At 33.0% G+C, this 21,633-nt stretch overlaps 1 protein-coding gene across 1 annotated transcript in view; it reads right to left on the bottom strand.

The window, feature by feature from the left end:
- The window catches only part of LOC107446464 (sushi, von Willebrand factor type A, EGF and pentraxin domain-containing protein 1), an 80,543-nt gene that overhangs the window by 25,074 nt on the left and 33,836 nt on the right, over positions 1-21,633 (bottom strand). Inside the window, exons 12-21 of the mRNA XM_043053249.2 lie at positions 20,314-20,550; positions 20,128-20,240; positions 17,154-17,348; positions 13,194-13,356; positions 9,897-10,058; positions 8,291-8,452; positions 7,263-7,418; positions 6,925-7,176; positions 3,696-3,850; positions 678-963 (exon numbers count right to left, since the gene is read on the bottom strand). Of these exons, the coding sequence (XP_042909183.1) occupies positions 678-963; positions 3,696-3,850; positions 6,925-7,176; positions 7,263-7,418; positions 8,291-8,452; positions 9,897-10,058; positions 13,194-13,356; positions 17,154-17,348; positions 20,128-20,240; positions 20,314-20,550 (1,881 nt within the window). The remainder of the gene's footprint in view (positions 1-677; positions 964-3,695; positions 3,851-6,924; positions 7,177-7,262; positions 7,419-8,290; positions 8,453-9,896; positions 10,059-13,193; positions 13,357-17,153; positions 17,349-20,127; positions 20,241-20,313; positions 20,551-21,633) is intronic.

Here is a 21,633-nt window from a genome sequence, read left to right as displayed (position 1 = left end):
TATAGGCTGACAGCCGAAGGCGTACTGACCAGCCATCACTGATGCGTCTCAATGAGAAGCGAAAAATTAAAAGGTGCAACGATGCTTCTTTTTTTCAATCACATTACTTAATGCTTGTAAAATAAAAAACGTTTTAATAATTAATTAAATTTTACACATTACATTAACAATTTTAATATAAAACCCCTCGGAATATATAGAATGTTTTGATAGGGAACTAGATAGCTTTGAACTTTCGAAATTAAATAAGTTAGCTGCAGGCTTTTAAATATATTTATGATACAGTATTAGTATTGCGTTATGATCATTCAAAATTTCAACTGATGATTTTTAACTGATAAATGATGACTTAATTAATATTAATAACAGCATCAAAAATAAAATTTAGATCAAAATAAAAGTTAGTACTTATCAAAGGTATATAATGATCCAAAATCTCGCGAATAATTCCACACTAAACAAAGCCATCTTCTCGTGGGACGAAATCTAACGGAGATAAGGATTTGTATCTATTAAAGTGTTTCGTAAGCGTCAGTTTTTGTCCACGTGAAATTACGAGCTCGACAGATCACATGAAATACCGTTGATAATGTGCTCAACGGAATTAGTCTAAGATTTTGTCGTCGGTACATTTTCAGAAATACGCTAGAATAATAAAAATGAATTTAAAAATTCACCTTTTTCGCATCTATCACCAGCGAAGAGGATCGAGCACTGGCAAGATGCACTATTGATGCCATTGATGCAAACGCCATCATTGAGGCAAGTGTGGTTCAAACATTCATCTACATCAGATTCGCAGAACACTCCCTCGTATCCCGCTTTGCAAAGGCAATTAAAATCAGTTTCATTCGATTCACAAGTACCTCCATTCAGACATTGGACAGTGTCACACAGATTTCGTTCCAGTTTTTTCTCACAATGCACTCCAGTAAAACCGGGAGGACAGCAGCATTTGTACCCCTAGGCAAACGTTCGTAAACACAAGAATTAAAAAAACAAATCATAGTTCAGTGAACCTAACTAAAACATGAAGGAAAAAAATGTTTTTCAGCGTTGGGTGAATTGGAAACAGAAACACTGAAATAATTTAGACACATTTTTCCATTCAAAAAATTGAAATTTTTAGTGTTCCTCCGCTAAAAGGTTGGCATGTATGATATCCAGTTTTCAAATTTTTATTTTCTCTTAAAGCTAAATACGTCAGCTACCTTCTACCATGTTACTCCAAAATACCTCTAAAATAGGGTCGAATATTTTTTCGGGTGCCCCAAATTTGAATCGGGAGCCCCATAATCAACAAACAATTTTTAAAAAATCGAAGAATAGAAGAAGATAGATACATTCAATATGGTACGCTTTTTCTTAAGAAAAAAATGTAGATTTTTATTACCATTTAATTTTGAAACACTAGTTACGAAGTTTGTCAACAGATGGCTCTCTTAACTCTATACTATCATGCAGTGGATAATTTTTCAAGTAAGAAGCACCACGTGTTGATGAACTTTATAACTACTTTAAAATTTGAAAATAATAAATTCTTGCCCATGAGCAAATCGTATTTTTCTCTCTTTCCGTTTCCAAATCTTGGGTCATTTTTTGGAATTCGATTCTTAAGAACTTTTAACGTTAAAAAACGCAGAGGTAAATTGTTGGCGTTTACTCTTTCCCTCTCAATTTTATTTTTGATTGAAAAATATAGAGAAAAAAGTTATTACTTATTCATAATTGTTTTTTCTTGTTCTTTCTTTTTCTATAGTATTTGAGAATATTGTACATTAGGATTCGCGACATTGACAAAATAAATTGCAAAATTGACATAAGACATAAAAAATACTATCTACCAAACACCTAACTCAAAACAAGAAATATTTAAGAAAATTAATAAATAAGCTTCTTTCCATCTATACACTTTCTACCAATAAGTATTTGGACACGTGTGATTGAAAAGAAAAACAAACATTATTCATAATCAATAGTTGGTACAGCCTCCACGAGAGGCAATTACAGTGTGAACCCTTCGGGGGCATACTTTCCACAAGTCCTTGCGTGACGGCTAGTGGTATCTTCTTCCACTCGACTTGGAGAAGACATGTAAGTTCCTTCACTAATTTTGGAAGGGTAGTACACCCCTTAATTCGGTGATCCAACTCGTCCCAGAGGTTCTCGATGGGGTTCAGGTTCGGGCTCTGGGCAGGCCAGTCCATTCGATTAACCCCATTGGCACCATACCAAGCCTTGGTGACCCTCGCAACATGACAGCTGGCATTGTCGTCCTGAAGTAACAGGGGTCCATCCCGCTTAAACTGCCACCACGTAGGAAGCACATTGTCATCCAAAATAGTGCAATAGGCATCGGCGTTGAGCTTACCATGAATGGGGACCAAGGATCCCAATACCAGGAGGGCATGACGTATCTCAGGACCGCAGATATAGTCATTTGCTTAGTTGTCCAAATACTTATTGGTAGATAGTGTATATATATATACAATATATATGAAATTCAATTTCTTTTCAACTTTTTTGAGCGAAAAGAGTTCTCAAACCGTTTTTCTCGAAACCTTTTAAAATATGTTGTTTTTTCAATTGCATAGTAGGTCTAGTGTCGTTTAAGGTTGAAACAAAATGTTCCATATCGAATTCACGTTTGGATGATCATGATCCGCTGGTGTCGGGAAAGCTCGTGTCATATATGATACCGCGTGAAAGGAGAATCGCATCATTACGTTTTTCCTCATCCGCACTACAAGTAGTGAAACAACTATATTCGCTACTTTTTTTCGTAGTTTCTAGTGTAGAGTGCAGTAGTTTGTAGCGATTCCTGGCAACTACTTTTAACGTTAGTTTAGAAAAGAAGCAAGGCTCCAACGCAACTCATTTTCCGAATTTGATGGGTGCAAATCTTCGCAGGTCCGTTAATGGATGCAATGAAAATGACCCCGTGGCTGTAGTTGAGCGTTAACAGAACGAAATTACGTATCTGGAATCATGTTTAAATTGCATTTAAACTAGTCATTACGAAAAATAGATAATTAATCCCACTTTTACACGCAAATGCACGTTCATGGAACATGGATGTTATTTCAAAGGAAGGGAACCTATTTTCGATGGACTTCATTTCGTGGAGGAAATAAAAGAGCATTAAACGATAAAAAAATTGCCAGTGTTTGATAATTTCGCATTTCTTAAGTTAAATATTTGCTGTCGAGAAAGACGTAAAAAGTTGAATGTAAAATGAACAAATTAAAAAATAAATTTTTTGAAATAAAAAATTGTCTCATGTAAACAGGAATCATCAAAACAAATTTCATAGAATCATTGAACGAATCACAGGAATCATTCTACAACAATTGTCTCGTGTAAACAGGAATCATCAAAACAAATTTCATGTTTAATATTAATCAATTTTATATTCAAAACCATTTTGAACATGGGTGTAAATTGATTTCTCCAGCAAAGTTCCGTTCCTTAAAGTAGTGAAGTAGTTATTAAATATCAAAGTAGTGAAGTAGTCACTAGATTTTAATTAAAAAAAGGGGTAGTTGTAGTTAACTACGTTTGTAACAAAATTGTTGTAGTAAACTGCAAAAATAATGTAGTTCTTCCGACCACTGGTCCTGAGCTGGTTAAGCAAATGAAACAAACAAAAACCTCAGAATCAGCTAGAGACTATGTAAAAAAAAAAAAATGCTTACTTCCAGTTTGTCAAAACAGGTACCTCCATTTAAACATGGATCTAAACCGCAATCAAATATATTTATTTCACAGTTCAATCCCCCAAATCCAGCTGAACAGATACATTCGTATCCTTTAATCAAGTCTTTGCATTCACCGCCATTCTGGCACAAACCTTAAATGAAAGAGAAAACATCTTAAGGTCATTTAGAACATTTTAAGGTCAGTTGAAATAGGTATGCACAATGGATACAATTATCAGAACAGAAATTTATGACCAACTGAAATCAAAAGGTCATTTTTATTATAACTAAAATCAATTTATATAATACTCTAACTAAACCTGTATTTACGTATTGGCAGCAAATGCTGGATTTTAAATAAAACTGAGGAAAATAAACTACTCATATTTGAAAAAGAAAATACTCAGAGCCATCCTTCGGAGCTGTTAAAGAAAACAGTGATTTTATATTTTATTTCATGATCGTCGTTGAACAGCCGACCCACTTTCTGGTTTACAACTACTCATGCTCAACTACGTAGCCTTGTCATTTTGAACCCAATCCAGAAGACAAGGAAACTCCTGGATCAAGTGTTAGGAGAAATTTTGCCTTCGTGGAGGACTTTTTGATGGAACCGACCAGCATTTGCGTTACATGGAGAGGAAGAGGAACCACCCTCGGTTAGCCTAACGGCAAGGGGACTATAACCCATAATCCGTCTACTATTGAGGATACTTTACGTCAGCACTTTAGTTGGTGCAAGCCGGGTGCGGAATTCTTATCGTCGCTGGGATAGCCATTGCTGGGATTCGAACCCGGCTCACCTCATTGGAAGGAGAGCGCTCTATCACCTGAGCCATCGCAGCTCAGAAAACAGTGATTGAGGGGTTTAGTACAATTATGAATTATACAGAAAATTTAAGCAACCAACCATTATTTCAATTATTAAATCCTATAGAATGAAATGGCTGGGTCACATCTAGAGAAGGGATGATGTGACGCAGCTGAGAAGCTGACTTTTGATAAGTTTACAGGCAACTGAAAAGGGGAAAGACTCCATATGGATTGATTCTATAGAAAAAGATCTCGGAAACCATGGGAATCAATAAATGGAGAAACCTAGTGTCTAATCGAGACAGATATAGACGGCTAGTTGGGTTGGCTCCATCCTGTACTAGGCTGTCATGCTGATGGGGGAACAAGCCAAAAAAATGAAATAAGAATAGATTATTTTGCAAGATACATTGGTATTCCAAATATTGCTCACCAATCGAACTGAGACTTTAAACACAAAGTGAAACGGAAATTAGTTATTCAGATCTCAATTGAAGAACTAATAAATATGAAAAGTTAAGTTTGATTTTGGAATTCAAAGGAAGCAGGTCCGATTCACTCTGAAAGAGAGATTTTTGGATATGTTACTTCTAATTTACAATTTTTTTTGGAACCTGGATATTAATTATTTATTGAAATAGTGATTCCAGGTCAGAGGGACTTTTAGAATTAATAATTTCGCATAGATTTTCTTATAACCGTGAATACAATTAATTTTGTGTAGAATACACATTTGTTAAGATATTTTGGGCATAGATAAGTATTCCCTCAATGGACTACGTTCCTAGACACGGTTACCAGTAAAACACCAAAGTCAAGCATCACTGGCTGCGCTTAGTAAACGGGTGGGTGACCACTTTGATCAGCCTGCGTAAGAACCAAAGGTACGCGGTTTTGATCCTCGTTCAACTTTACTCGACTTCAAGCGTAGGGCATCGGGTTACCAAAGCAGAGAATTTATCCCCTGTGCAGAACATTGTGACGGCATGACTTGGGATTATCTTCAGGGATGTTTCCCAGATCGTCGCCAATAGCTTATTGCCATCCGAGGTGGCTCAGGGGATAGAGCACTTGCCTACCAATGAAGTGACAAGGGTTTGAATTCCAGCGATGGCTGGTCGATGCGAATTCCACACCCTGCTCGCACCGACCACAGTGCTGACGTAAGTGGTAGACTGATAATAGTTTAGTCTCCTTTGGGCATCAAGCTAACAGTTGGAGATTTTCGTGGTTTTCCTCTTCATGTAACGCAAATGCGTATTAGTTTCCCAAAAAGTCATCTTCAAAGGTAAATTTCTCCACGACAGCCCTTGTCTTTTGGGATCAGAACGGTCATACCCTTTCACCATGTAAAAGTTCATGCGTGCATTTCTGTCGGCTACACAGGCTACATTATAATCCTGTCATTCACATTAATAATACAGCTATACCCATTGCTGAGGAAACAAAAATTTTTGGGAGTAATTTTCGACAAGAAGTTGACATTTGAGTCTCATATCAAGCAGTTACGAAAACGTTGTGAGAAAACTATGAACATGTTACGTGTCACTTCAAATACGCAATGGGGTGCAGATGGTATCCCCTTACTACGGATATATCAGGCACTTATACTATCACGTATTGATTACGCTTGTTCAGTATATGGCGCTGGCACTGCTTCTAATTCCTAGATGTTTCCTAAATATTTGATCGATAAATATATTTATTAATTTCATGCTTCACGTGGTGGACAAAACAGTGGATTTTTCAAAAGCTTAATAATTATCTTTTTATGTTCGTACTTTCAGTTTAGTACATAGAAAGAAATCGTGTATTCTTTTTACACTATCTGGTTGAAAGTGTCTAGATTTTTGCTTCATCATGATGAGGGGATATTTCTGTTGATTGGGTTTGGTACCCTCAGTTCGTGTGGTTGAAAATATGAACTCTGAGATGTATGTCGGCATTTTAGACAATCATGTTTCCATGACAATATTTCGGGGAAGGCCCATTTTAATCCGGCTGGTTGACTGCTCCATTCACAAGCAGAGACGGGCGCAGCCATGGTGTGACGAAATAGGAGTTCAAAAACAGAACTGGCTTTCTGAAAGTTCTGATTTAAATTCCATAGAACACCGGTGGTACGAATTAGAACGCAGATTACGTAGCCAGCCAAATCCACCATCCTCAATACCAGAACTAACTTCAACTGGACGCTTGGAGCTCGGAAGTTAATTGATTCACTAGTTAAAAACTGATGGAAAGCTCCTCCATCTATACAGAAGGAGGATCATCATCATAAATCAGGACTCTTTGGGTTCGTATCCCAGTGTGCTCCGACACTTTTAGCCAGACAGAGTATTGGTATGATAATTAGTTTGTTTCTTATGTTGAAGAAGAAGAGTTAAAGTTTTTATACACTATTTTATCTTACCTGGCTGACAGTCATCGATGTTAATTTCACACTGTTTTCCAGAAAACCCCTCTGGGCAGGAACACTCGTATCCTCCTGGTACCACTTTGCAACTTCCATTATTTAAGCAGTGATCCTCTTCGCAATAATACTTTGTCTCTTCACAATTTCTTCCGAAGTATCCCAGACTGCAGATGCACGAATAATCATTTCCCACTGGAACACACTTGGAACCATTTGCGCAGGGGTGCTGTTCTTCGCAAACATTTATAACTAACAAGGAATAAAATACATCTATCATTTAGCACGATTAAGCTCGAATCATACATTAAAATGGTTCGTGAACGAGAAAAAATTACCTTCACAATTCCCTACAGAGCCTTTCATTCGTGTGCTAGTGCCATTGGGACAAATTGTGCAATTCTTTTGTTCACTGTGAGGTTGATAAAATCCGAAATCACACGGAATGCAAGGTTCTAATCCTGTATCTGAATAAAATCCCGGTTTGCATGAAACTAAAGGGGAAAAAAATCATTATATCATTAGTTTATGCTATTATCAATGGTATAATTAATTAAAAAAGCATGAATTTATGAGCGTTACTTAATTAAAAGTGATCCTATGTGTGATCAAGTTAAAAATATAGCAGCGATAGTAGCGCTGCTATTAAGGTTTATAAAGAAATGTATGGGAGTGTACCGCAGATTGCTTATTACTGTTAAACTATTTCACGTGAAAGCATTTAAAGTGGATGTAAATTCGTTCTAAAGATAGATGCATCCAGAACAGAACAAATATCGTACAACATTTAGCGAGATAAAGTGATTGCACTGTTGTTTTACTTCAGTAGAGTGCTAAACTGATGTAAGGAATCGTAACTCTTCGATTACCCAGAATCATTTCATAAACTACAGCAACGGATTAATCTGAGATCCTGGTATTTGTTTAAAGCCATAAGAAGTTGGAGGTTAAGGGAACAAATTCGAACTAAAAAATATTTTGGAATAACAAACTGGCTCGTGTAAACATGAATAAATAATTCGTAATCATTTATAATTCCCTTACGTTTAATATAAGCCAATTTCTTACTTAAATCCATTTCAAACATATGTGCAAATTAAGTTCTCCCGCCAAGTTCGTCTCCTTAATGTACTGAAGTAGTTACTAAATTCTAAAGTTGTGTATAGCCACTATATTTAAAAATATGTAGTTGTAGTTAACTACGTTTGTAACAAAGTTGTTGTAGTCGTTGTAAACTACAAAGATAATGCAGTTTTTCGAACAACTGCCCTAGATTAATGTAACTCGTGTAATTATTAATGTAAGTCAAACGTAGAAGCTAGATAAATTTAAATCGCATCGAATGAAGAAAATAAACATCACTTACTTGTACAATCCAATGAGCTGTTAGAGCCGACTTTCCATGTTTGCAGACCATGCGGGCATTTGGCGCACTCTTGACTTCTTGGTGATTCTTGAAAAGTGTTGAGAGGACATGGAAAGCAAGGCTCAAATGAGGTTTTGGAATAATATCCGGGAGGACAAGGAGCTTAACGGAGAAAAATAATTTATCGTAAGTAACTTAGATCATTTACAAGCAACGATAATGCTATTGTGAATGACAGAAACGGGTGGTTGTTGACTTCCACCGGTAAATGTTAGCAGTGACATAGTCGCTTTGGTGAAGGCCCTAAATATATACTAGGTCTAGTTCAGTACCACTGCCCGGTGTACCCTACATCAATGTTTTTTTAAGGTTAAGTGCCATTGCCCGGTCTGCATTTAACCGATACTCCGAACACTGTTGTTTCTCCTAAGCAGATCTATCCTCAGCAGACATTAATATAACGAATAAATATAATGATACCAACGAATAAATTACTATCGAATCGGAGGTAACAAATATTTCCCAAGCGACTATGTGATTGTTATTCACGGTAACTATATTTTGTATGAAACTGAATAAAGTAGGAAATTTATTTCCATTTCGTCAATTAAAATAAGGGCAATTGACCTACGGATAGCACAATTGCCCTTCTTAATTGAGCACAGGATATTTGACGACATTCATTTTTCTACCAATCGTATTTTCACTGCACACTTAAAAAGCTCTTCTCGGTTAAAATTTCTGTGAGGCAGTGTTAAAAAACTTTTAAATTGATTTTGAGAGAGTAAATATTTAAATGTGAGGTATGAAATGGCGTACAAAGCACACTTCGTAATTTTACTTAGATTCGTTTAATTTTGAAGACAGAATCAAACATTTGAATGGAACGGTCGTTACATATGCGTACCTTCTTCATTGTTTAGGAGCCTTCTGATTGAGCAGGAAAAGATTTCAGATGTTCTCCGGCAACGGGGTCTTTCTGACCTGGTGCAGACTTTCCTACACCAGGATGATGAGTAACAAAAACTGTTCCTGTCTAATTTTATACACTTTATATCTTATTAACCTACATATCGTTTTAATTTATTTTGTGACATTTTGTATCGTATTAACACTTTTATCTGATTTTATTCAGTTTTGAATGTTAGGTACTTTTTTTTTTAACAATTTCGTGTATTTTAATAGAATAAATTTGTACTACTACATACACCGAAGAGCCATTAGATTATGACCACCCGGCTAATAACATGTAGGACCACCTTTAGCCCTCAAAACTGATAGCACCCGCCGTGGCATTGATTCCACAAGGTGCTGATAGGTAGGGATTGTTCTATGAGGATTATAGGCCCTAATGTGCCCCATGAAAACATTGTTCCTGGGCGAGCCTATTGTTACAGATGGAGGGTGGTCATAATGTAATGGCTTTTCGGTGTATATTGCCCCTTTGATTTGTTTTAAAAACCATTTGTTTGGCGCAGCATGCACCTTGAGGCATTAAACTTTACATTCAATTCAATTCATTTCCTAATACTGTACTCTCATGTATAAACTGAAAAATGGTATATCTATTTAAGATAGATACCTACAGTTGAATGAAAAAGGTTACCTTTGCAATCCCTGAAAGATTTGCTTCTTGTCTGGTAGGTAGTGTACCCAACTGGACACGGTAAACAATATAATAATCCTTCCTTCTCCTGGTAAGTAGAAGCTGGACAATCCATACAAGAGTCACTGATATCATCTTTATATGTACCGGCTGGACAGTTAACTAAAATAATAAATAGAATGCAGATAGTCCTTATAAAAGGTACACAGTTAAAAATGAGTACTCAAATGTCACGAAGCCGTTTCCTGGTAAATGCTTCGAAGGAAGCTTTCGTCAAAGTGTCGAAATAACTATCGACACTTCTTCGAGGAAACGAATGTCGTCAAAATTAAAGAAATATTTCGTCATTCTATTTTTTCCGAAAAAAAGAAGGAAAAAAAGTCTCGAATGATCATTTTATCGATAGGTGGGTCAATGTCACCCAAACAACTCAAGAAAGGCTGATAGAACAAAGAGATAAATGACACGCATGCGCGAAGTGGGATTCGAACCCGGGATCTTCATAGTATGAGGCAAACTCCTTGACCACCATACAGCTTCATCGTGACTTTAATTTAGAATATCTAGTCTTCATTCTTGTTAACAATCTCCCACAATGCACTGCGATGAGGTTTCGAGTTGAGGAAATACATATTTTCCTCGTATATTAGAGAGTTTCGCGTTTCGTCACAAATGACTTGATATTGTGACGAAATGATTCTCAAAATTCGCGAAATTCAACTTTAAGATTGCAGTTTTATTTCTGACAGTGTATTAAGCATCCTTAGTATTTATTAGTTATAAATCTTTTTTAAAAATGTGTGTAAAAATGTAAGTGCATTAGGGCTCACAAACTAATATTTGAGAAAAGAAGATACAAAAACACTATCGAATTATTAAGAGTCACTACTAAAAAATGCTGTGGGTTAAGACATCAAGAACCTGTTTGATTGTCGAAAAAGTGAGAAGTTGGAAAGAGATCAACATAAATAACACCAAGTTTCAACGGGACATCAAACTGGTTTTGACGCTTTGTTCTTTTTCACAAAAAGTAATTCTGCAGATTCTGATGATGGTTTTTTATGCAGTACGTCTCATAAATATGAATTCATTTTATTTAAATCCATAATAGAATCAAAGCAAGTGTAATTTCAATTTATGTCATCAATCATAAGTATCTTTGTATTGATCTCTTCAACTATTTATAATATTAAATAAGCATTTTAAGAAATCATTGAAATTATTTACTGACTACTTTTTATGATTTTTTTAAAAATATTATGAACAATGAAAAATGACAATTCTTTTTTGAAAACTATTTCCAACCCTACCCAGAAGTTAGTACCTATTAAATGCGGTTTTCTCTCAATCATAATTACACGCATGCGCGAAACGGGATCTTCCTGGTATGAGGGGGCGAAAACCTGGTTTATTGTAAGCTTGTAAGCAAATAAATAAGTACAATTACGGAAAAGCGTAGCAGAAACATAAAGTAAAAAAAAAAGAGGGGGAGAACACTCAGAATAACTTTTGATTTAGTGATCTGATTTTCACGATCTAGCAATCTTAATGCTTTGCAAGTGGGACCACGAATACGCGAACTAATTAGTGCAGACGATATTTTAAGTCACGAAAACAGGCACAGGAACTCACCTTTCTGCGCAAGCATACCGTCGAAAATCTAAATCCGTCGAAAAAAGAAATATTTTCGACGGATTAAGATTCTTGACTCTCAAAATATTTCTCAGAGCCGCCATCTGAGAAATAGGTAATGAGAACATTTGGTTCCCTTAACGTTAATTTTACTTTTGGCGTACCTAATCTCTAGAACTACTTAAGCAAAAAAACTTTTACATGCAATTATCAAATTCCTTTATCCAAAAATAATTCCACGCAAAAATATTTTTTTTGCAATTATTAATTATTTTTTATTATTTATTTAAAAATGCTAAAAAAATTGAATTAAGAGGTATATACGAAGTTTAACATCATTTTAAAGAATGTAACTTTAAGAAGAAAAAAATCGGAAATTCGAAAGAAATCGTTACAATAGTTTCTAAGAAATCAAACTTTAAATAAACAAATTAAAAATTTAAAACAAAAGAAAAAAAAAGTCGGAAATTATGGTACAGATTTTATACAAATTTTGCATTTTGGTATAAAAAATTACTTTTTTCAAAATATTCTAAAAACTTTTATACATTACAATTCAAATTGTTTTCGAATATTATTAAATAAAATAGATATAAATTTATTTTTTACGAGTTAAAAAAATAAAATTAAAATTTATTTTTTAAAATTTATTTATGAAAAAGAAATTTTTTTACGTAGAGTTATCTTTGGATAAGCGAGTTTTACAATTGTTTACCGAAATTTTCCAAAACCGCTTAAAATCTTTGGTGGCATGGCGAATGACGTAAAACGTAAAATGAATGTAAAGGGATTTACCATTTTTAGGTTCAGGAATACAAATCCGAAGAAAAAAGGTATGTTTATTCAGAGAAAGTATGTTTTTTGATCATGATTTAGTAACTTAAAATATCGCCTACCTTGAGGCCAATAGTCTTATATTAGCCTTATATTAAGTAACATATGTGAGGGCACCCCTTTAAACCATTAAGATTGAATCTCAATACCTTAACATCCGATAAATAGAACAAAAGTTATTCAAGGCGTACTGTTTCTTTCTACATTCGGCTCCCTATTATGTCTGCCATTATTAAGCTTTATCGCACATAAAATAATGCTTTTTTGCGTTAAAATTTGTATAACTATTAATATGCCTTAACAATTATTCCTGACTGTTCGGTTAAATATTGGCCATTCAGTATCCCCAATGCTGATTAAGAAACTGATACAAAATGCCCATAAGAAGAAAAACTACTGTTTTTCTTTTAAAAATAAAACGCATTTCCGACCTTTTATTTTATTATTATTATTTTGTTTTACAGTTTGAAAAGTTATTGTAACATTTTTAATCTTTTATTAGTTTGACATATTTTTAATCTGAAAAAAATAGCAAAAATTATGTATGGATTTGGATGATTTTTATTTAAATAAAAAATATTTTGCTAAGTAAGTGGTTTATTTTGAAACTCACGAGTTTTTTAGATGTTTGTCATCTTTAATTTACAGATAATTCATATTCATCAAAAGGGTCGATTAAAATTAAGAAAAAAGTTTAAGTAAAAAGCGTGTAAAAATTGGCTTTTTTGTTTTATTTATTTATTCAATTAATTTTTTTTTCTTTTTTTGCAACACGCTCACTAGATGCGTTTGAATTACTATGAGAATAAGTAGGGAAAAAAAAATACTTACTGCAGGTATCGTTAATCCTCAGTTGCCCTGCTCTGCAAATGGCTTCCAAGCGATAATTTATTTGCGGATTTTGGATGGATGGAATACTGTAAACTTCTCTCGCATTCTCTGATGCAACAGCAAGAACTTCTTCCAATATCTGATTCATCGAATTTGCGTCAATCTTTTAAAAGACATAAGGTATTTATTTTAAACTATACACACAGAACCACCCTCCACTTTCGGAGAAAAGAAAACTTATAGATATAGTGTGTCTAGGAATAGTAAAGTGGCTGCAAGATACGACTGCTAATAGTGCGACCTAATTAAAAACTAGCATTTTTAATCTTTTGAGCTAAACGAGATGCAGCAAAAAAAGAAATGAATTGCTTTTTTCTTGAAGTTGTGAAGAGTTAACAATTTATTAGGTGTTGATACCTTATATAAATTAATGTTAAGGAGAGAAGGCTTATAATTCGAATTCATTTGTTTCTAATTTCTTCTGAGTAATTCCTTTCTTTTATTTATTCTGATCTGACCTAAAATAAGATAATTAATTCTTAATTTCTTTAATTGCAACGGGACAAAATGACAAAAAAATTACTGGTTTTCTGTCTGTTTCTATTTTGAATGTGAAATGAGGCAAAAATAAATAGAGAGATCACCCAGAATAACGTTTATTCTAATGATTCCGTGCTAAGTGCTCCAGCTAAATAAGCTGACTTTAAATGTAGTAATTAGTGTTAACTATTAATTAATAATTATAAAATCACACACCAAAGCGTACTTTCCGTGAATGTTCACTGCGCAAAATTAAAAACGGTACACCCTGAGTAACTTTTGATATAATGATCGGATCTTTACGTTCTAGGACTCAGTCTAAATGGTTCGCAGTGATGACCTCAAATATGCTAATTAATTACTGCAGACGTTATTTCATTCATTAATAGTAGAAAATATTTTGAATTGCAAGGTATACAATTTTCTACATCATTTTTATTACTGTAATTTTACATAGAAAAATTCATACTATGAGAGAAATTGGTTGAATAGCTCCTGAGAAATTGAATTTTAAATATACGAAATTTTTAAATTTAAATTATTTAGGACTTCAGGGTGGTCCTTTTTGCGCACTGCTTATACCCTTTTTTTAAGACGGATTTAGAGTTTTTTTCATCGTTAATAATGAGAGGATCTGAAAAGTTTGATACTAATTGTTTAGTCTCTTCGAAAGTTTGGGATCCTGAATATTAACGCTTTTTACGTCATCTATGGAATATTTTCTGCAAATCAAGAAATTTTTTACAACAATAATAACATTTATTTATCCAAAGCTAATTCTGCTTAAAAATAATTTTTAATAATTGTTTATTACTTAGGAACATTTAATAATGGTTGAAAAAAAGCATTCCACATTTTTTGCAAAACTATGCAGTAAGAAATTTTTGAATAATTTTAGTAAATAGCTTAAATTTTAAAATAATAATAAATTTAAAAATTTATTGAATAATGATAAAAAAATTTAATTTTATAAAGTATGCCATATGTGTTATTAATTTGAAGTGCGTAATTTTAAATAACAAAATGTAAAGTTTGATCAAAATAGGCCAAGTAGTTTTTGAGTTATTTTAATTTTGATATCGTCGCAGTTTTAAATTTTTATTTCTCAATAACTGTTTGACCCATTTTTTTTCAAGTTTTATATTTCCTCTTGAAAAATTACCTAGTTAAAAATTAATTGATAAATTTGTTTACCTTACCAATCAAAATATTTTCGGTTATTGAAATAAAATTGGTTAAATTGTTTTGGTTCAATAAAATAATAAAATATTAATAATTTTTATTAAGAAACATTTTGTATGAAATTATTCTAGGATAAACGATATTTAGATTTCAATGAAAAACGTTTCCAGGTAAATTTTCTGAGACAGGGTGATATATGTAAGAAGGAAAATCCCCCATGTAGCATGATAAGTACCTAAATATTTGGGCGTGTACGTACCTGGATATTACCTAAATATTTACGTACGTAAATATTTGGGAAAAAAGGTAAAATCAATACCTTTCATAAGTAATTTAAATTATGTCTACTTTTACTACAATTTGACATTAAAGTCTTACATAAAGTTTTACAAAGCTTTATATAAGTGTTTAATATTGGTAAAATGGACAAAACATTTATGTCCAATCAACAAAATTTAAAATATCAAACTCTTTTTTTTAAATGTAGTAGAATAATTTTGATAAAATATACATAAATAAAACGAGTTTTTTTTTACAAATTTATTTACGTTAATTTTACTTATATTTCATATCCATTTTTACTATAAGTAAACCATTACGTTTCACGTAAACTTATGTTTTTAATATACGTAGACTATGATCCGCAAAACTAATGTCCGACCAACAAAAGAATTGACATAAATAATTAATACAAATTGCTTATGCTTTCTTACCAAGTAAAAAAATTTCGATAAAATATGCGTAAATAAAACTATATTTTTTTATGTATTTCTTTAAGTTAATTTTACTTAAATTTAATATCTACTTTTAGCTACAATTTGACTTTTAAGTTTGACGTAAATTTTACGTTTTTAATATGCGTATAATTCACACAAAATTAATGTAAAACAAAATTAATAACGACGTAAATAATCAATACAAATAGCGTACGCATTTTTTACCGAGAAAAAAGATGGCGATAAAATATACGTGAATAAAACGAGTGTTTTTTACGGATTTATTTACGTTAATTTTACTTATATTTGATATCCATATTTTGCTATAATTTGACGCTTAAGTTTTACGAAAATTTTACTTTTTTAATATGCGCATAAATTACACAAAATTAATGTCCAAATAACTGAGGAATTAACGTAAATAATTAGTAAAAATATCATAAATAAAAGATTTTCTTGCGCACTTATTTATGTTAATTTCACTTACTAGTGGGCTGCGCCCCCTGCTCACTGACGCTCGCCAACCCCCGAAAATTGCTACGCAATCTTATATGGTTTGCTTCGCAAACCAAGCTCGCTTCACTCGCTTCTAGCTTAGGTACAGTGCAAATGCACAAAATTCTAAGAATTCAAAACAATCATTCAAATCCATACGACAACCTTTTTTTTAAAAAAAATTACATCTTTTTAGTAAATACTAAGTCATTAAAATAAATTTGAATTCAAATAAATGACATGTAATTCGTTAAACCTATTAGAAATGTGCTGTAATCTTAAGATAAAATTTCTAAAACTGATATCCCTTTAAAAAGGTTAAAATTTTGGCTATAATTAAGTCTATTAAAAATTTAAATAAGANTTTACGAAAATTTTACTTTTTTAATATGCGCATAAATTACGCAAAATGAATGTCCAAATAACTAAGGAATTAACGTAAATAATTAGTAAAAATATCATAAATAAAAGATATTTTTACGCACTTATCTATGTTAATTTCACTTATATTTAATATCCATTTTTTGCAATAATTTGACCTTCACGTTTTTTTAGCGAAAGTATTATCTACGCAAAATTAATGTTCAAATAACGAAGCAATCAACGTAAATAATTTGCATAAATAGAGTATTTTTCTCCTTACCTAGTAAAGAGAAAAATAGAGTATTTTTCTCTTTACCTAGTAAAGAGATTTCGATAAAATATGCGTAAATAAAACTATTTTTTTTTTATGTATTTATATACGTTAATTTTACATACATATTTTGCCTGAATTTTTTTAGTGTAAAATCTCCTCAAAAATTTATGTTGCTGTTGTTGTTTCTAATGCAACATGCCATATTAGCAAGCCTGCTTGGTGAAACTGAGCAAATTTAAGAGTGTGCGTTTCTTGTTTTTCAGTGGCGCCATCTATAGCCAAGAATTCGACGAACAAAAATTTAAAATAATAGAAGCATTCTAAAAAAATTTTATAAACGTGCTTTTGATCTCATTTTTTTATTAAAACAATTAAGAAACGGAAACTTACACTATTCTCCACATTGTCATCCAATTCTACAGAGGGTTGCAATTTGACATCAAACGATATTTTTAGAAGATTCTCAGTACTTCTCTTACTTCTCTTCTTCCTTGAGATATCGGGTACGCATTCTACGCGTACATTTTCTGGAAGGCAACTATCAGCAGCGGGGCAGATAAATCCAGGAAGCAACATATCAAAAGGCTGCACAAATAGGTAAGTATTTCAATTTAAATAAGAATACAAATAAATTTAAATGGCAAATATTCAAAATGCAGAAAATTTTTAACCCACAAAATAGTAAAGGTGGACACCAACCAGAAAATTTTTCAAAATCCCAATTTTTTACTTAAACAGAGATCTGTATAACAAAAATTTAGGTAAATTGATGAAGCCTTTACAACAGAGGTGTCAAACTCAATTTTGCAGAGGGCCATATATTAAATTTAGTATATGTAGGCGGGCCAGATGCAAATAAAAAAAAATGTACTGAAATATTATAAAATTTGATTTATCTAATTATATAGTTTATAATATACGGTTGTTAAAAATCATATTAAAGTTATAAAAGATGGTAATTATTTTGAGCTCGAGGATCCAGATACCTGACTTCTCTTGTTTTTGACAAGCTCATTGATGTCCGGTTTCATATTTGTTATAATTTTTTTAAGAATTGATTGGAGATGTTCATTCGTAAGTCTTGCGCGATGTTTGTTCTTATTTATTTTCAGAACGGAAAACATCTGCTCACATAAATAGGTGCTACCAAACATGCACAGAATGCGTGCTGCATACTTTTTTAATTCCGGGTAGTTATACAACTCTTGAAATATTGTGTATAAAATGTAAGAGCGTTAACCTTTCTAAATTTTTCTTTCAAATTACTGTCCGATTGAAGATTTATCAACTCCATTTGCAAATGAACTGGTGTCTGTGAAGCTTCAAAATTGAATGGATTGTTGAAAACTGGGAATTCAGTTTCATTCATTTTGTGGAAGTCTTCAAAACGATTGTTGAATTCCGTGATCAGATTTTGCAGAAGTTGAGAATATTGATCCAATTTTTTTTTGGCTCACTGTGCCAAATGATTTTAAATGAGGGATGATCCAAAGTTTGATTTTTTACCTCATTTTCCCACAGCCTCAACTTTGTTTCAAAGGCTTGAATACATGAATACATTTGAGTGACAATCAGATTTTTACCCTGTAACTTTACATTCAGATCAGTCAAGTGTTAATTCATATCTACCAAAAAGGCACAATCAATCCACCAGTCATTGTCATAATCAATTGGGTTGCCATTTTCTAACATGAAAGCATGAATGGGGTCACGTAATGGAGATAATCTTTCTAAAACTACTCCTCGACTGAGCCAACGAACTTCGGTGAAATAAGGGACAATTCAAATCTTGTAAAAACTGCCTGAACTGTCGGTGATTTAGTCCTCTGCTCCTTATAAAATTTACTATTTTAATTATAAGTTTCATGACATGGTCCATTTTTAAATATTTGGATGCCAATGATTCCTGATGAGTTATACAGGGAAATCCCACAAAATTCCCTAATGTTTTCTGTTTTAATTTAGTTACAACAACCGAATATTTGCCACCCATGGCAGGAGCGCCATCCGTAGTTGGGCTGCTAAGTATATTCCATTCGAAGATTCCGCTTGTTGCTAAGAAATAGCGTGACTGTCTCTCTCTCTCGCTTGTCTAGGCACACACTGCCCGTGAAATTACTTATAAATGTAGTGTGCACATTTTAATCGAGTGAGGTCTATAAAAGCTCTAAAAAACACGATTCTTCTTTCTGTGACACATCGTGATCGCGGGCCGTATTGATACGAACCGGGGGCCGGATGTGGCCCGCGGGCAGTATCTTTGACATGACTGCTTTACAATTTATTTTATCGTAAAAATTTACCATTTTTAATTCATTTCTCCATAAAATTTTATTTTAACTATTACACTCACATTATAATTTATTTTAATTATTACACTCACAAAGTATTAAATTGCATCTTTCCATAAAATCACACCTCCAAGGGNGTATAACAAAAATTAAGGTAAATTGATGAAGCCTTTAATTTATTTTATAGTAAAAATTTACCATTTTTAATTTTTTTCTCCATAAAATTTTATTTTAACTATTACACTCACATTATAATTTATTTTAATTATTACACTCACAAAGTATTAAATTGCATCTTTCCATAAAATCTCACCTCCAGGGGCACTCACTTGTGTGACGGGCACGGGGCACCCAGGGTCCCAATTTGGACGTGAGCATACTTCTATTTCTCTCTTGCAACGATCTTGTTTTGAGATTCCGACTTTTACTAAATAATTGCTTTATAACCTAATGAGCGAACATTTTTTTTTATTTACTTTCATATTCTGGTTATCATTTAGAAATCATGTCGTCTTAGACTTTTGATTATCTCTTATTATTGTTGCGTTTATATATTTCTTACGTTTGTAGCACTTCTTTATTTGTTATTAATTTTTACCTTTCACATGTTTTTTTTTTCCTTTTAATTTTTTATAAATGTCGTTGAACAACCGACCCAATTTCGGATTTACCACAATGTTCAACTTCATAGTCTTGTGATTTTGAACCCAATCCAGAAGACAGGGGAACTCCTGCATCTAGTATTGGAAGGAATTTGCCTTCGTGGAGAACTCTTTGATAGAGTTAACCCGCATTCGCGTTACATGAAGGGGAAGACCACGAAAAACTCCCACGTTTAGTCTGAAGGCAAGGGGACTCTAACTCATGATCCGTCTATCAATGATGATATTTTACGTCAGCACTGTGGTTGGTGTGAGAAGGGTGTTGAATTTGTATCTACCAGCCATCGGTGGGATCCGAACCCGGTACACTTCATTGGAAGACACATGCTCTATTCCCTGATAATCCGTAGAATTTAATTCATTGGACCAATGAAAGGAATTAAAGAGCCTTAAAAAAACTTAAAGAATTACTTTGAGATTTCGAAGGAACTTTTTCTTCATCTTGTTGATAGCTTCTTCACTGCAATCATTGACAGGAAAGCTGAGATCGATTGAAGCATTCACAACATTCATCTTTTGTATTTCTGTGTGTGAAACGGTTTGTTTAGATTCAAATAACTAGACAAAAAAGATTTTTTTTTAAAGAAATTGACTCACTTGTGCAATCAGGTACGGGCATTTTAAATGATACATCTAGTAACTGGAATGGGACCCATTTTCCTGTTTTCGTCGAACTGCTGCCAGTCTGTAAACATTCGAACACAGCTGGAACATCTTCTTTAGAAGCAAAGTGATAACCCTCGTTGCACTGAACGCTGCATAAACGGCCCTGCTGCCATGTGTCACAAGTGACCATCCCGTTCAATGGACGTTTAAAATATGGACATGGATAGGCTATGTATAAAAACATAAGCACACATTTTAAATATTTTTATAGTTGTTACTGTGAATGACCGAAACGTTTGGTGGTTGACTTCTACCGGTGAATGTTGACAATTTCACTTTGGTAAATGTCCGAAATATATACTAGTTCTAGTTAAGTGACACTGCCCGGTATACATTTGCCCGGTATACCCAACACGGATGTTTCTCTTAATCTATCCTCAGCAGATATTTAAATATCGAATAAATATAGTAGTATCAACGAATTAATTAATGTCAAATCAGATATAACAAATATTTCGGACATTTACCAAAGCGACTATGTAATTGTTGACATTCACCGGTGAAAGTCGACATTCTCTTGATTTTGGTCATTCACTGTAACATAGTCATTTGAAATTTACGGTAAGCAGAATCAACTGTTTCAGGCTTTTAGAGTATGGTTTTTAACATAGTTTAAAAATCTGGCCGGATCTTACATTTACAATGATTAGAATGTTCGTACCTGAATTCAAAAGATTAATAATAACTTCAGTTTAATATATAATGATTAAAACTTATTAGAATTTAATCAGGTAACTTATTCAGTAATTCAATAGAGAAAAAAATTTCATTTTTGATACATTTTAAAAACCGTTTTGCATCAGTTGATACGCTTCATATTTGAATGTATGATTGAGGGGAACAGTTAATAGAAACCAGAGTCAAAATTTTTGATGGTTTCCCATTGATAAACCAACATAATCTTGACATGGTAACCATCATTAATTCCATCCTGAACTACTATATTTTTGATGGTAACCAAGATAAGTAAACATCATCCCAATGTAGGAATTCGGGCTGTTTTATGATGGTCCAACATAAAAATAGCAACTTGTATTAATGGTTTGCTCATAATAATAAGTGCTATAAGAAATTGCTATAAGAAATTTCCGTAGTTTCTTAGAAATAAAATGTTGGAACAATCAAGAACTACCATCAAAAATTGTTTTGATGGTATATTCTTGCTGAACCAGCAATAATTATTATTAAACCACCATGGACCATGACGAGTTTTCATCATAGTATCTTATAAATCAAATGTTGGAGCTATCA

This window comes from Parasteatoda tepidariorum, chromosome 3 (assembly GCF_043381705.1).
Source record: "Parasteatoda tepidariorum isolate YZ-2023 chromosome 3, CAS_Ptep_4.0, whole genome shotgun sequence".
Classification (NCBI taxonomy): domain Eukaryota; kingdom Metazoa; phylum Arthropoda; class Arachnida; order Araneae; family Theridiidae; genus Parasteatoda; species Parasteatoda tepidariorum.
Note: the sequence above shows the minus strand (reverse complement) of the source record. Positions and strands in the feature narration are given on the sequence as shown.